The 17,332-nt window shown below is 28.5% G+C and overlaps 1 protein-coding gene across 1 annotated transcript in view; it reads right to left on the minus strand.

Moving 5' to 3' along the window:
• Window positions 1–17,332, minus strand: part of LOC111630915 (metastasis-associated protein MTA3-like) — a 126,908-nt gene that overhangs the window by 27,415 nt on the left and 82,161 nt on the right. Inside the window, exons 9-14 of the mRNA XM_023375074.1 lie at window positions 14,184–14,317; window positions 12,413–12,495; window positions 9,191–9,307; window positions 8,320–8,417; window positions 5,490–5,715; window positions 5,226–5,414 (exon numbers count right to left, since the gene is read on the minus strand). Coding sequence (XP_023230842.1) covers window positions 5,226–5,414; window positions 5,490–5,715; window positions 8,320–8,417; window positions 9,191–9,307; window positions 12,413–12,495; window positions 14,184–14,317 — 847 coding nt within the window. The remainder of the gene's footprint in view (window positions 1–5,225; window positions 5,415–5,489; window positions 5,716–8,319; window positions 8,418–9,190; window positions 9,308–12,412; window positions 12,496–14,183; window positions 14,318–17,332) is intronic.

Genomic DNA, 17,332 nt, shown 5'->3' on the forward strand with positions numbered 1-17,332 from the left:
TATAAATTGAATAAAAATATGATGACAATGTAATAATTAAATATCAATAATAAAAAATAAAATTGGAAAAATAAAAATAAAAAACAACAATTCTATATATTTTACAGTATATTAACATTGTTGATATGTTAATGTTTATTTTAATATAAATATTTAATAGCTTCATCTTATTTATTTAAATATCATAAAATTTTAAAACACATCCTATTAAACAAATACTCTTCTCTTAAAACTTCAGAGAGAGATTCTGTCAAGAATATAAAAACTGTCTTTGTCTGATTTCAGTTGTTATACTTCCAAAAGCAAAAACTAACAACAGTTTGCAAGTCATGATTTCAATTAATGTAAATTCATCAAAAATAAATTTTTATTTGAAATTTTCATTCACAAAACTGATTATTATTAAGCCAAATGACTGCCATATTTTAATCAGGCTACTTTACCACTACTATTAATAATTAAATTCTGAGTAATTTGGTGCTATAGTCTCACTCCAGGATGATTCTTTTCTTCCAGAATATTTCTAATTTAATAAATATTAATTTAATTATAATTATTAAATTTTATAAGAGATGGCACCTAAAACGTACCTCTAGTATCAAATTACTCAGAATTTAATTATTAATAGTAGTGGTAAAGTATCCTGATTAAAATATGGTAATCGTTTAGCTTATTATTATTAACTTTGGGCTTTGAAATGTTGCTATCTGATTATTATTTTTGAATTAACACAAAATATCTTTATAAAGAATAACTAACAGCATTTACATATTAAAATAACTAAAAATAATATTAAACTAGTCAGTTACCATTACATGATAAATTATAAAAATATCACATATTCAATGAAAATACATATATCAATGAAAAATAATCATCAGTTAAAATATGACAATTCCATTTTCTTTCATACGAAATAAAAATTATACTACTATATTGTAAAATGTTTGATGATTAATAAAAACCAACTTGTTATTAAATGATATAATCAATGAAATTCTTTACACAATCTGACAGATTCTATGCAAGAACTATGCAGTAAATAATATTTGAGTGTCTAACTTTTAAAATTTTTTAAATAATAATTTTTATCAATGTAGAACTAATTTATTTTGGTTATTGAAGTATGAAACTGTGCCTATGAATAAGACTTTTAGGACCCTGCATACATAATAATGTTCATATTGTTTTTGGTACAAATTCTATTAAAATTCATACAACTAATACAATATGTATTTAATTTCCCTTTCTTTTGTCAAGAAACTGACAATATTTGACAGTTCTCAAAGATGAAAGGTTAATTATGTAATTATTTTTCTGCACTGCTGTCCTGTGAAAATTAAGAGGGACTTTTAGTATTCATTACAGGTTTAAAAAATTAATTAATAAAATTAAAATTTTACAACAAAAATTTAAATCTTTGATGCAAAACTTTATCTTAGATTAATTTTATACAACCTGTTTTATTATTATATTCTTAGTAAATGTAAGAGTTGTGATAATTGTAAATGATCAAATATATATAAGATATGAACAGAGAAATTTAAATGCCTAACCAAAATATAAAAAGTGTTGTGAGAAGAAAATTTGGTGGTTAATAAATCAGACATAGTCATACCTGAGTATGTTAAACAATTTTTGATATTAGGTTTTGATTTTAACATGCCCTTTAGAAATGATGTATTAAAAATGGTAGCAGATATAGATTTGCTGTTATGAAGACTACCAGTTGATAAAAATAAAAGAGAGTAACTTACAGGAGACATAATTGAAAACTTAAAATAGGATGTTAAAAGCAAATAAAGGTAGACCACAGTGTATAAGTTCACAATTTTATAGGAAATTGAAGCAGGTACAATCATTTCTAAGTAAAAACAATCTTAAAATAGTTAGTGGATAAATCTAAACAAGTGGTTGTTAAAAATTATGATTAGAAAATAAAATATTAGAACAAGTTACAAGAACAATTTTATAAAATTAGATGATAATCCATTGAAAATAGTTTAAAAAAATTGGAAAAAGGATGAGCTATTATTATAAAGATAAGAAAATATCGGTTAAAGAAAAAGTAAAATTTTAGATTTTAATGCATGTAGAACCTCTATATGTAAAGTCAGAATGAAAACTCACAAACCAGGTAATCAATGTCATCTGATAGACTTTCATAATATTGTTTTCTTTAACTTGAAAGTATTTTTTAAAATTAAAAATACAGCACACAGAATTATTTGATATATGTATATATATAATGCAGACCAGCTAATTAATAAGTTAAAAAAAGTTGGAATACAGATCTTAATATTTAGGCTAATCATACAATATGAAGTCTATGTACCCATCAATAAAATGGACATTAACAGAAAATAGTTTAATTAATATTAATATAGAAAGTTAGTAACTAACTTAAACTTTCATTTGTTAGTAATTACTTTTTGGTAAATGGTAAAAAATTTATAGGAAAAAAAAAGTATTAATATGGGTACAGTATTAGGTTCTAGATTAGCAGAAATAGCTATGATTAACATAGATCAGAAAATTAAAAAAAATTGAAGGTGTGAATTTATTATCAAAATATGTGGATGACTTGTTTTTGATTTTTTATAAAAATAAAGAAGAAGAATCTTTTATATTTAATGAAGTAAATAAAATTAGTATAAATATTAAGTTTGAAATTGAAAAAGAATTCAATAGTAAAATTAATTTAAATACTACAGTTATTAGAAATAAATCAGGGTTCATTTTCACAATTTGAAAAACCTTATAATTTATGATTTTTCTAATATTGCAAGTCATATTGTTCAATGGATATAAAAAAGAGTTGTTTTATGCTAGAAATGCAAACATTATGAATCAAAGTGACTGAATTACAGAATAGTTACAGGAGACAGATAATTAAAAAAAATATTTATTAAATAATTATCTGAAGAGATCGATAAAAATTTGCTTTCAGAAATTCCTTAATGACAGATATAAAGTAAATACTAATAAAAGAAATAAAAATTACACATCATTTCCATATACTAAAAAAATGTGATCTTTTAAAAATAATCTCACAAATAACATGATTCTGGCTCCTAGCTTTAATACTAAAATTAAACATTAATAGAAAATAGGAATAATATAAAACATATAGGCAAAGTCATGGGAGTGGTCTGTAGTATCAAATATTTGTGTAAAAAACAAAAAAGTATATGTAGAGAAAATAGGAATGATTTTTTGAATGTAGGTTAAAGAGTATGAAGTGGCAATAAAACTAAAGAATGAGAATTTACGCTGATATTTATACATTGAAGAAAATGATTGTGATATAGATAAACAGAACATTAAAATATTACATAAAGAATTGGACAATTACTTATAGAAAATTTTGAAATTATAAAATATAAAAATAATATAAATTTAAATAATGGTATACCAGGGGTGTCCAATCTTTTTGTTTCTCTGGGCCACATTGGAAGAAGTCATAGGGTTTTGGGCCACAAGTATATACAAGTATATTTAAGAATTAATGTTTCTAGATTATAGTAATAAGTATTAAAACTTCATTACAAATAAGGATATTTTAAAAAATTACTTCTACAGACACTTTAAATTTTTACTTAGAAATAGATAAATTCATTTACTATAAAGGAGACAAACAAAACTTTATTGGAAAAACACAAATATTTGTTTTATTTGTGTCTCTAATTAGAGAAATTATGTATAAAGCTTTGTGAAACTTCTTTTTTGAGTTAATGCCATTAAAATATATAAATAAAAAATAAATAAATAAATTTGTTAATTTTGTTTACACGTTTATTGGGCTGCATGCGGCCCATGGGTTGGACACACCTAGTTTGTAAAGGAGTCAATGTCCGATCGTTATTTTATGTTTTGGGGCATTATTTTTATTTAATTATTTTCTTTTTGGGGTTCTTTTTTTTTTTGTTAAGGACAAATTCCTAAGCACCAGTGACCATGAAAGAAAAAGCAAACTTAGTTTGCATCGGTGCCTGATCCTGGAACGACATCTTATGTAAATTAAGACAGTGCGGAGCTGCACTCGAAATAGAATAAAAAGTGGCACTCCACGACGGAGAAGGTAGCTTTCAGGTGACAACTGTGGTAGAAACGTCTGTGATCAATTAGAGGAAACCGTATCTTTTTGCTGTAGAATCCATTTGAGGTGGAGATAAAAGCTTTGTTGAGTTGGATATAAGTATTATTGTCTTTGATTATTGATTTTTGTTGCTACTTTTCTAGTGTTCAATTATATAACTTACTGTTGGGACAATTAACCCATTATTGTTTTGTTGTCAAGATAATAAACCTTATATTTATTGTGAATTATTATATGTGGTTGTGAAAATTATTGGTTTTATTATTTTGGAAAGTCCAGGCCTGGTACTTGAACCCTACTATTATGTAACCCCTTTTGGTTTTCGTAAACGGTGCGTTACAAGTTTATACATAAAATGATGTCTGACTGGCCTTTTATAATGCACATCTCTTACATAGCACAGCTGTTCCTGCACAGCTCAAGTAATTTAAAAACCTTGAAATTTACAAAGCAACTAAGAAAGGTTTCACTGTTAATTTTAAGGACACATATTCAGTATCACATGCATGGAAAGCTATGAACATTTGTAATCTTACTTATATTTCTAGGTATTTGATTTTTTTTTATATCTGCTATTTTTATTTGTAGTTATACCTAATATATGTACTTTATTTAATCCATTATATTGATTTAAATTTTATTTTAATTTCATTTTATTTTTCTTCAACATTCTTTTAAGCATGAGACCACCAGCACAAATTTAACAAGTTCTATTTTATTTAAATTTTGTTCTTTGTATTATTTCATAACTTGAAGATGGCTGTTAAAAATATTTGTTATTATAATAAATTTATTCATTTTAACTGGATTATAGGTGTTAGTTAATGCTTTTATTGTAATCTCATCCAGTTTTGCAACATCTTTTAATTTCAAAAAAATAAATAAATAAATAAACAAAACTTATTACTAAACTAAAGTATAATCAAATATTTAACAAAAACTGTATACAACAGTTGGTAGTACAGTTCATTACAATTTTGCAATGTTTTTAGTTTAATTTGTCTGAAAAGTTTAAAAATTAGTCAATTAATATCTTATCTAACTTTCAATTTAAACTTAAAGACAGGCAAAGAAATGATTATAATATATAGAAATTATTTATTTAAGAAACTTTTAGAAAATATACCTTCTCCTCTGGGTGGAGGAGGAAATGCAATTCTTTCTGGTTTTGGTATTTTATCTAAAGGGGTTGGATCTAACCATTCTGGACGAGGAATATTTGGAGTACCAAGACGATGAGAAACATCAACAACCAGTCCTCGTTCACGTGGTTTAGGTTTTGGCATTACTGCAGTTTCTGTTAATTTTGTCTGACCTTAAAAATTAATAAAAATATTTTAAAGATATAATTCTATGTAATTTCAATTACAGTTAAACATTCAATACTTACATTCCTGTTTAATGGCTATAACATTAATTGACTGAAAAGGATTTCGAGCTGCATGTCTTGGACGAAGAATATGAGTACATAGTCTTCTTGCTATTCGTGTTAAAGGAGTAGTATGTAAATAAAAGGCTGCTCGAGTTTTCATGGTTGGTCTGGGACTACCTGAACGTAATGCGAGTCCATGTGCAGTAGCACAATGACGTGCTAAATGAGCTTTTAACTTAAATTCCTATATAAGAATTGAATTTCATAAATTAATAAATTTAAATTAGTTCATTTAAAATAAATATATTTTGCAATATAAAATATTAGAGAGACTGTCATATTTTAATCACATGTTCTTTGTATACATATATATACTCACGTGTATATATATATATATAATACAATATACAATACCATATTGGCCCAATGTTTTATTAGTAAATGTTTTTCTCAGTCTTAAAATGGAGAATCACTCAACCTACATTCAAGTCTGATTAAAGTTTTCTTTGATTTCAACAACTGCCTGATACCCATCTTACAGAGTTAAACTGATGCTAATATTCAGTGTGTCATTGAAAAACAATGACACACTGAATGCAAAGTTGTGATCTGTCATGGATGCAGCCTACAAACTATGCATGGAAATTAAGTGATTGTTATGTTTAAGGTATATTATTATTATTATTGTGTTGGGTTTAGTGGGTAATACTCAGTTTAAACCGGTGGCTGTGTACTATGCCGGACCAGAGTCAAGGCATAGTAACCAAAACAAAACTAAAATTAAATAAGTGTGTCAGTGTCTGTATTCAGGAATTTCCTAACAATGTGGCATGTATTCAATATAGTGGCCTTCTGTAGTGTTATGTATGTATTTCTACTCAATTCTAATGTTCCCAGGCTTTTGTGTAGTGTGTGTGGTATCACACCTGTACAGGAAAGAACAACAGGTACAATAACTACCCTATCCATCCTCCATAGATGCCTTATTTCCTGGGCAAGTTCTGTGTACTTGCTAATTTTTTCAGTGCATGTGTTTTGTACATTGTGAGTGTTTGGAATGGCTATGTCTATAATGTATGTGATTTTATTGTGTTTGTCAATGAGTGTGATGTCTGGTCTGTTGTGGTAAATTGTTTTATCTGTGATTATGGCTCTGTCGTAATACATTTTGTGCGTGTTATTTTCCAATACTGTCTGTGGAATATACTTGTAGTATGGTTCGTGGATGTCTGCCAATTTGTGTTTCTTTGCAAGCTCTTGGTGTATTATATTTGCTACTTGATTGTGTCTATGTAAGTAATCTGTCTGTGCCAAGAGCTTGCAACCAGAAGTGATGTGTTGTATAGTTTCTGGCATGATGTGACATTTTCTGCATGTGTCATTTGTGAGTGTTGTATCTTTGAGTATGTGTTTTCTGTAGTTTTTAGTATTTATGACCTGATCCTGTATGGCAATCATGAATCCTTCCGTCTCCCCAAAGAGGCATCCCCGATCTAACCAGCTGTTTGACGCAGTTTTGTCAACAAAATCCTGGGCCAGGTCGTAAGGATGCCTGCCATGGAGAGCCTTTTGAGCCCATGATTGCTTAATGTTGTCTATGCTTTTTATATGTTGTGTCATGTCTGTATGTTGTGAGTGTAAGTTTAATGGTGTGTTATTTGAGTCTGCTAGAGTTACTGCTTTATGTAACTGTGATGTTTCTTGTTTCTTGTAGAAAAACTCTCGCAGTGACTGTATTTGTTTGTAGTGAAGGTTAACTATGTCAATCAGGCCACGTCCGCCTTCTTTACGTGGAAGGGTTAATCTTTCTGTGGCGGATTTAGGATGATGTTGTTTATGCTTAGTAAGTGTTGTTCTTGTTTTCCTTTGGAGTTGCTCGAGATCTGTGTGAGTCCAATGTATAACTCCAAAAGAGTATGTGAGTACTGGGATGACATATGTGTTTATTGCTTTAACTGTGTGTTTTGCATTTAACTGTGTTCTAAGTATAGCGTTTAACCTACTTTGGTATTCTTTAATTAATCGTTGCTTTATTTGTGTATGTTCTGTTAGTTTGGCCTGTTGGAATCCTAAGTACTTGTAGAACTCGCCCTCTTCCATGGATTCAATAACGTCTCCATTTCCAAGTGCAAAATCTTCTTTCTTCAGGATTCCTTTTTCTATGTGAAGTGTTTTGCATTTGTCTAAGCCAAACTCCATTTGTATGTCCTTAGTGTATGAATGTGTGATTTGTAGGAGTTGATGAAGTTGTTTTTGTGTGGATGCATAAAGTTTTATGTCGTCCATGTACATGAGATGTGAGAGTGTAAACTGTGTTGTTTTTTCGTGTCTGATATTGTAGCCGTATTGCGTGTTGTTTAACATGTTGGATAATGGATTCAGGGCTAGGCAGAACCAGAGAGGACTCAAGGAATCTCCTTGAAAAATTTCTCGCCTAATGAATGTTTCGTTTGTTTGTATGGAAGTGTTACTAACCCTGAGATGTAGTGTTGTTCTCCAGTGCTGCATAGTGTTTTTGAAGAATGCAATGAGTGATGAATGTATTTAAAGAATGCAATGAGTGATGGATGTATTTTATTATTATTATTATTATTATTAATTTGTTTTACTTAATTTTAAATTACAAAGTTTACTTTGTAATCTCTATATTTTTATTTTATATATAGATTAAATAATTGTAAATAATATACAAAGCTAATATCATTTACAAAGAATCATACATCATAAAAAACACAGACTGTTGCAAAGTAACAATATATGTAGTCAGAGAAAGCCTCTAATATCTTATTAAAATGTGAACATTTTAATAAAAATAAAATAATTTATCTCATCATGAATTATTACATACCTTACCACAACCAGTAATTGAACATCTGTAGGGTCTATGAGCAGCCATATGAGCTGCAATCCTCTCTGAAAATGATCCTGACATCAAATCTACAGTTTCTGCAAAAAAATAAATAAATAAATAATTTTGTAAGATCCTATATTAGCAATATTTATTTTAGTCAGAACATATTTATAATTACCATGCTATGTGATTAAAGTAACAAAAGTTCATAAAGTTTAAAAATAAATATGTCTAATAATATAATATGCATCTGTGGTTCTATACATGCAATGGTAAACTGTAATCCATAGGTCAAGCACTGACCACTGAGCTGCATGACAACTTTAAGGTATCTGCAAAGAGTGTCTAAAGTATTAATTTTTTTATAATTTATAAAAAGCTATGTGATATGTAGTGTGAAATTGGGATCCTAAAGCTGTCATGAGATGTTTTAAAGGCTACAAATTATGAACCTCAGATAGAAAATTATCATAAAATAAACAAAAGTATATTTTCTATCAAATGAAATACTCGTTTCCATTACAATCACATTGTTATTTTCTTTTTATTTATAGATTAAAAATACATTTTATTATTACTACATTATTGTGTAAGTTTAAACTTGGCAATAACTGGAAGTACTTAAACAAGAACATATATATATTTACTGTACATACACCATAACCATCAATATATTTAGTAAAATAAACAGACATCTTCAGGTTACATAAGTTTAATGCAGAACTGAATATTAAATCAAACAACGAAACAAGGTTCATATTGTGCATTTATTGTATATTCATAAAAACTTGATAAATAAATCAACCATCAACTCAATATTAAAATCTTTTACTTCAAGTAAAACATTATTACATATAAAAACACTCACCTAAGCGTGTTGGATACATAAAACCACCATATTTTTTCCAATATAGCCAGCAGGAATGGCACAATCTACATTGAGTATGAGCAGGTCCCCAAGCATACCATTGGCTAGCAGTCAATGCTGTAAAAACAATAAATTTTAAGATTTGCATTTTATGAATGATTCAAAAAAATGATTTCTTATTTAAATGAAAATTTTTGAGGTTATTTCAAAGACAAGACTTTAACTTGTCCAGTGTTATTCCCGACAAATCTCAAATCGTGACCTGCTGACCTTGACTAATTGACCCAAGATATCTCGTTTCAGCATCGGAAAGTTTTTTGAAACTAAATGTCGCTTCTCATTATAATTTTTATATTAAAACTAGCTTCTGAAATATAATTTTTTTAATTTTTACATTTATTAATATATTTATTTTGTTTGTGCAAAATAAAAAAATAATTTTGGACGATACAATACCCACAATTATTTTTTTCAAAAATGTGTAATTTTCATTAGGTTTTACATCGACAAAAATTCAATATGGTGCCACATTCAACGGAAAAAATGTCAATATCAGATAGGTTAAAATATAACAATAAAAATGCTAAATATAATGATCACAATTTCTAACTTATAAATTTGCCATGTCAAACTTCTATATTTTAAAGTTATTTTTCAATCTATTTGATGAAACAAAGCAATAGTTTTATTTTAAAAATTCTTGTTGAACTTTTACTTAACTAAAAGCTAAACAACAGTTTATTTTAATGTGTTATTTTGTGCATATCAGTGTTAACTGAAAAGTTCCAGTTTATTAACTAACTTTATGTGTTATTTATTTTTTTATTAAAATAAGTACACATTATTCTTGTTAAATATTTACATGAAAGAAAATATTTAGTTTTATTATTTTGGAAAATTCTAAATATTCCTTTTAGACAATCATTATATTCACAATAACAAATACAACTTAAGGCTGCAGAGTAAAAGTATCATTGTACTGAATTCAACTGTTTAAATTCAATATAATTTCTTAACTTGAATAATTTGTAACGAGGTAAAAATTATAAATAGTATTATTATTATTACAAAAATATGCACACTTCAGTAATTAATATAAAAATCAAATTATTCATTTACTTCATGTATTTTTTAACTTTTAAACAACTAAACTATTGTCAGAAATATAGAATCTGAATATATACATGTTTTAAAAATTTAATTTAAAATGGTTCAAACATATTCAAAAGTAGAGTATAATTTTAAAATTATAACGAGCAATTTATTGTGACACCGTCAACATGCTGGGCTGCAATTTTTAATCATATTTTTAATTTATTTAATTTAAAATGTATGCTCTCCACCTCAAATTAACCTTTTAGCAGTGGGATAGTCAGGTATGGTGCTATCCCAAAGTAGTGGAGAATATACCTGGAAAATTTTTAAAGTATTTCTTCATGCATTTTTTTCTCATTACCATTTCGGAAAAATATATTATTTTGTAAACAGTTATGTCTAGTAAAGAAAAGTCTTTTTTTATTGTTACATAATTCATTTTTTATGTGAATTTGTTTTCACGGTAGTTTTTGGCAATACCCACCCCCAAAAGAATTTGATGTATACAGTGGTGCCTCGTATAACGTACGCCTTGAATAACGGACTTTCTGTTTGACCGTTACGTGACTCGAGCAACGGACTTGCTGCGAACAACGGACTTTCCGTTCGGCAGTTACGTGAGACGAACAATGGACTTTCTTCGAACAAGTGCGAATGATGTTTCCACTCTTTTGCCGTTGCCAATGACAATCTGCTATTTTTAGCATATATTAGTATTATTAGAATGTATTATTAGTATATCTGAAGTAGAAATGTAATGTAATATATGTTGACGATTCAAATAAACGAAATGTAATTGTGTAGATGCCGAGGTGGCGGGACGAAAAGAGGTTGTAAAAGACAAACGGAGCGAGAGCAGCTCGTAGAAGTGTTTAGTGATCTTAATTAATATAGAATTATTCGTATCATATAATCTGGCAAGTTAAGTCATTTATAATGCATCATGGCTTCTAAAAAAACAGAAAGGTGATTTCAATTGAAACAAAGCAAGAAATCATCAGGAGTGAAAGTTGACAAAAACTTTCTTGTCGAATGGGGAGAGGTTCAGGAGTTTACCAACACTCATTATCCAAACAGAGCTGAGGCCAACAGGATCAATGATCTCTACGATGACATCTTTGTCCGTCATTTCCGACAGGTGTTAAAGAAGAAAGAGAAACAGACCACCTTGGTCATGTTTTTCAAGAAGCCAGCGGGCAAAAAACAAAGGATGGAACAAGAGAAGTTGACCCTGCAAGTTCCGGTAGCCTCTCCTGAATCTGACTCCGATTAAAAAACAATAAAAAAAAAGACCCGCTGCAATGTGTAAAAAGTCTGTATCTGTATGAATGTGTAAAGAAAGTGTTCTTCCACCTCCTCCTCACAACATCTGACTACCGGGCATAATTGGTGACTGCGCCATTTTCATTTTTTTATGGTACAGTACGGTTATTTTATGCTGTGGAATGAATTATATGTTTTAACATGTATTTCTATGGGAAAATGCGTTTCGTATAACGGACGTTTCACTTAACGGACGTGCACCTGGAACGGATTAAGTACGTTGTACGAGGCACCACTGTATATGCGTCCCTCACCACTGCCACACAATCGCCCCAGATATATAGATATATATACATCCCTCACTGCTGAGTGGTTAATAGTAGCTTGTCCCTGTACATCATACTTTTCCTTTAACAATAGAGTCATGCCAGTCATCCATATAACACCTTTCACAGGGAAATTTTTGAATTGATATAACTGATTTCCAGTTTGAATCAAAAGTTTGTGTATAGTTTAATAGTTTATTGGGAACTCCTGCCCCTAAGGTCTCCATATCTGGTCTCATCTTTCATCTGTCTAAGTCTGTTCTCAAGATTAAGAAAAGATAGAAACACAGACGGACAACAGTGGAAATTTATAGGTCTACAATTTTTTTTCAAATTGCAGCCCAATTATTTTTCTATGTAAGTGAAATATGATTGTTATTCTTATATAATATAATAACAGAGTAAATTTACTTAGATGTAAGTGTAAATTTTTACAACAAATTTTAATGTAATGTTAGAAGTAAATAAATCTAAAAATATATAATACATAATCATTTAATAAAGTTTATATTATTTTAAAATAAATATATATACTTACTGTAACAACTTTCACATGGACGACCAGCAGCTGAGGGACTATCACCAGCACTACTCCCATTCAAAATTCCTGGTTTATTATTGCTATAAAATTTGAAAATATTCCATTATTTAAATAAATACATTAAGACAGTGATGGGCAAACTTTTTAAAGAGCGGGCCAAAGGAAAAGAAGAAAACTTTAGGCGGGCCAATATAATTGTAACCTAGCGCTGCATCTGAAAATCCAGGTGGCGCTATAAAAACATGTGCAGGCCGTCCGCCATATTTCTTTTTCTCTCTTTCGGCTACGTGTAAAACAAAATTTTGTACATGATTGTAAATAAACTTTCATGGTGAGATATAAAGCTTCGGTTATTTTATATAATCAACGAACACTCAAATTAAGTGGTGCTTCAACCACCCCAGCCTGTATTCTTTTTTACTCGTCAGATTAGGAATAATGTCGCGCGGGCCGGATAGAACATTTCAGGGGGCCGCATCTGGCCCGCGGGCCGTAGTTTGCCCATCACTGCATTAAGAAGTTTAATCTTTAACTAGCTTAAATTCTAAACATTTTGACCTTTTCAAATTGTTCTTGTTATTAAGATTAATCCATACATTACACATTCTACAAATACATCATAAATAATTTTCTTCAATAATGTATTAAATATAAAAGAGATTAAAGGCTAATTAAACTAAGATTAATCCAATTATAATTTCTTGCTAAATCTAAGCAAATAAATTGTAGATTAATTTATACAAAATAAAAATAGGCAATAATACATTAGTTTACTAAAAAATCAATAATTTTCCAATACAGGTATAACTCGCCTTATGTCAGTTATTGGTTCCAGGAGAGGCGACTTAAGTCGAAAAATGACGTAAGTTGAATTTACTTGTCACTAGGCTAAACCACAAATAACCATTCCCAGTTCTGTATTTTATTTATACAGTAAATGCATTTTTAATAATATATGGTTAATAAGAATCTGTTTTAAGCTTACAAACAAATAAATTTTAGTTTTTAATACAGTACAGAAAAAAAAATAATCTAAATTTACAAATACATGTACATATGTACATACTTGTAAATGTACTGTACTGTACATGTTTACAATTTGGCAATGTTTACAGTGCATCGCAGACTCTATTTGTAAATGTGGTTTGCTCTAAGACATTATAAAATAAAATGATTCTGTAAGGTTAAATAACAAATACAGTTATTAAAATTATTTTGCGATAGTAGAAAAACTAATTTATGTTAAATTTACCAATATTGAGTGGCACTGATAATGACGCAAAACAGTGGATATTGAAACTACCATAGAAAATTCCAATATTGAGCTCTTAAAGATTGCTAAATAAGACGAAAACACATAGTTACAGATGTTTTCGTATTTCGTTCTTTATGATTTATGATGATTATATTAACGTTTACTGTAAACGTATGTATTTTAATATGATTTTATGTGTTTTTAACACTTTTCTAGTGATATTACGACTTCAATATTTGTGGTGGGCAGACATAAAGTCGAATAAAATGACTTAAACCTAACTTTTATTTTTCCATATATTTTTTTGGACAAACGACGTATAATCGAGAATGATGTAACTCGAGATATACCTTTATAGCCATCTATAACAGATAATGATCCTAAAAGAAATTTTCACAACCAAAATACATTTTACAATATAAATTTTTGAAGTAAAATTTGATTTTTTTTTGTCTAATATTTTTACATAAAGAAAAAAAAGTATTAAAAACTTAACTTGTATTAAAAACTTACTAATTAGGAATGTAGACCTGCTTTAATTTGCTCTCAGCTTCTACAGCTTTTACTCTCTTTTGTTGAACATAACGGTCTGTAGTTTTCCACATATAATAGTATTCAATAATATTGTTAAGGCTTTTCCAAGGAAGCTAAAATAAAATGTCAAATAATTCAGAAATCAACAAATGCAATTCAAAAACTTAAATATTTATTCAATTTTTAAAATAGTCTTTTTATATTTTATATTAAAGAATTTTATGATAATTTAATAATTATAAAAAAGTTTTTTCATGCCATTTATCTTATCAATATCCATCATCTAAAGCAATGGTCATCAACCTTTATGCCCTCACTAAACTCACAATTTTGAATCCCACAGACCACTATCATAAATTTTTTAAATGATACAAACATCTATAGCAGGGGTTGCCAAAGTGGTCTATATCAACCTCCAGGGGTCAATATAACATTATTGGGAGGGGGGTCGATGAAAAGTCTAAAACTTACAAATTTTGAACCGAATATTGCCAATCTTGCTAAGGATTATCAAGCTTATCCGTCTCATTGATTGTCAGTTACAAAAATTATTATTAACATATGTACAATAAATGTAAAAAATGTAAAATTAAAAGATATATATTAAAATAGTAAGATCTTTTTTTTTTGCCTGTAACAAACTTTTTGGTGGGTGTTGATGTGAGGTTTCGAAAAGTTGTAGGGGTCAGCGATCAAAAAAGTTTGGCGACCCCTGATCTATAGAATAATGATCATAATAGTTCCATTTTACTTTATTAATATGAAACTCATATTAATAAAGTAAAAGGTCTCTAAACAAAGATCTAGTAAATTCATAAAGTTCACGTACAACAAAAATGTAAGAAGTGTTATGAAGGAGGTTGCAGACATAAAAAATGAAATTCATATTTTTAATTATAACAAGTTAGTGTGAAGTTTGTTGCTACTTGTTTGAAATAAGTTTATGGATGCTTGGCTGTTTTCAATGAAGGATGACAATCACACTCACAACATTATTTATAGTTATTTATTAGTTTATTGACATTATTATTTATTGATAACAGTCATTTCATGTTTGGTTTTAGAATTGAATAAAAAAAACTCCAATGAGTGAGAAAAAGCAACCAAACATTTTTCATTTCTTACATAATATTTGAGTTCATCAATGTCCAAATTTCTCCACAAATCCCTGGTTGGCAATTGCAGATCTAGAGCAGTAGTTCTCAAAGTATAGTTTATGATTCAGTCTATGGACCTAGTCATTTTTCTAAAATGCAATTTTATTTAGCCAGAAAAAAACACTTTTAAGCACAAGCTTTATCTTTTACATTAGGTTACTAAATATCCAAAATTTTTTGCATTCATCTAAGATGATGTTTTAGAATAGAAAATAGTCCACCACATTTGTTTAAGTGGTTATTAGAATGTATAAATTTGAGAACTATTGAACCAGAGAAGAACATTAATATCTTCTTATATTTCATAAGTATGCATATATAAGAAAAACTAAGTATTATTTTTATGATTAATTCCTTATAACAAAATACTATACTAAGTATTAACTGAACACTTAATTTTTGAAAGGGGAATCACAAATCACATTTAGTTCAAAAGCCATTAATAAATTTTAAAGTAAAAGAAAGAAACAAAATGATAAAATTTAATGAATAAATTACATTATCAAAAATTTCAGACTATTTTTAAATACATTCAAAAATTATTATTAAAAATTATATTGTAATAACTCTAAAACTGAATTGAAGTAAATGGTAATATCTAATTTATTAAAGTTTGGATTTTCAAAACATTATTTTAATATATATTCTTAATAATACAAAATGCTTAATTTTTAAATTCATTAAAAATAAATCAGTGTTAATTTTCTAAATAAATGTTTAGAAAATATTTTATAGATATCTGCCTGTATTTAACATAGTTTTATTTAATCTAAAAAAAGCTTTTAATATACTACAAAAATAAAAAGTTTTATCTTTTAAAAATATAGTTACTAACAGAATAAGACATCTAATCTCTAGTTTTTCTAATAAATTTCAAAAATTCAATATTCCCATAAGTTTAAATCCTAAGACTTAAAACAAAAATATGTCTCCAAAAAACTGAAATGTAATTTGAATTATTTTCAAATTACATTGTATGTAAAATTCAAAAGATAGAAATATATATTGTATTTTCTTGATTCTAATGCATATCATTTTTTGGATTCAGAAATTAATGTGTTTGTTAGAATTAGTCACAAGTATCGACTTATGCAGTATCATTTCACATCTTTTGTGCTTCACTCCACTTGGATATTCGCATATATTACATCATCAGTATAGATATGGTAAATCTCATTAATCTCATTACAGCTGTCCCTTGATAGTCCGACGTTTTGTAATCCGACATGCTCAGTAGTCCGATGCACCTCCCGTCAAGGTACCCGTCCCCGTTACGTGTCTGTTGCACAGAAGCATGTCGCGACGTGAATCTCCCCACCCAATTCTTACACGATGACACACATTTCGTGTGTTTTCCGTGAGCAGTTCTGTTCGAACAGTTGGAGTAGGGAATATTGTAGGCTACTGCTAGCAAAAAACGCCAAATATGTAATCACTTTTGGTAATCCAGACACTTTTAGTAATCCGACACCCCTTTGGTCCCATACCTGTCCGATTATCAAGGGACAGCTGTACTTTAGTTTTAATTTTGGAATGGCTTGGTGGTCTTTTGAACTGCAGCAAGCTAAGTAAACAATATCCAGCAGACAAATCTCATAAAGCTGTGTTTAAGCAGAGAGTTACCCACTATGATAAAGAACATTTATATGGTTATTTCAGTATGATACAACCTATCTGGTAAATATCATACTTGTGCATACTGATATGAAATTTCAATGTTAAAATGTTGATCATATGATAATTTTGAAGGATTTTCTATTGGTTTGCAGATCTTCTGTATCTGATAATACTGTAGAGTCATAAATGAATACATTCAAAAATATGGGCATTATAAAGCAATGTAAGAAAATGCTTTTCAAAAGATATTTGTTACTGTTTAAATGTATTAAATTTCTGTGGTTGCATTTTTCATATAGAGTGTGCATTACATTTTTGTAAGCTAACTTTTTTGGAAGGTTGTGACATCTCAAG

The sequence above is a fragment of the Centruroides sculpturatus genome, unplaced genomic scaffold (genome assembly GCF_000671375.1).
Source record: "Centruroides sculpturatus isolate CEXI.00-Female unplaced genomic scaffold, Cexi_2.0 scaffold566, whole genome shotgun sequence".
Taxonomy (NCBI): domain Eukaryota; kingdom Metazoa; phylum Arthropoda; class Arachnida; order Scorpiones; family Buthidae; genus Centruroides; species Centruroides sculpturatus.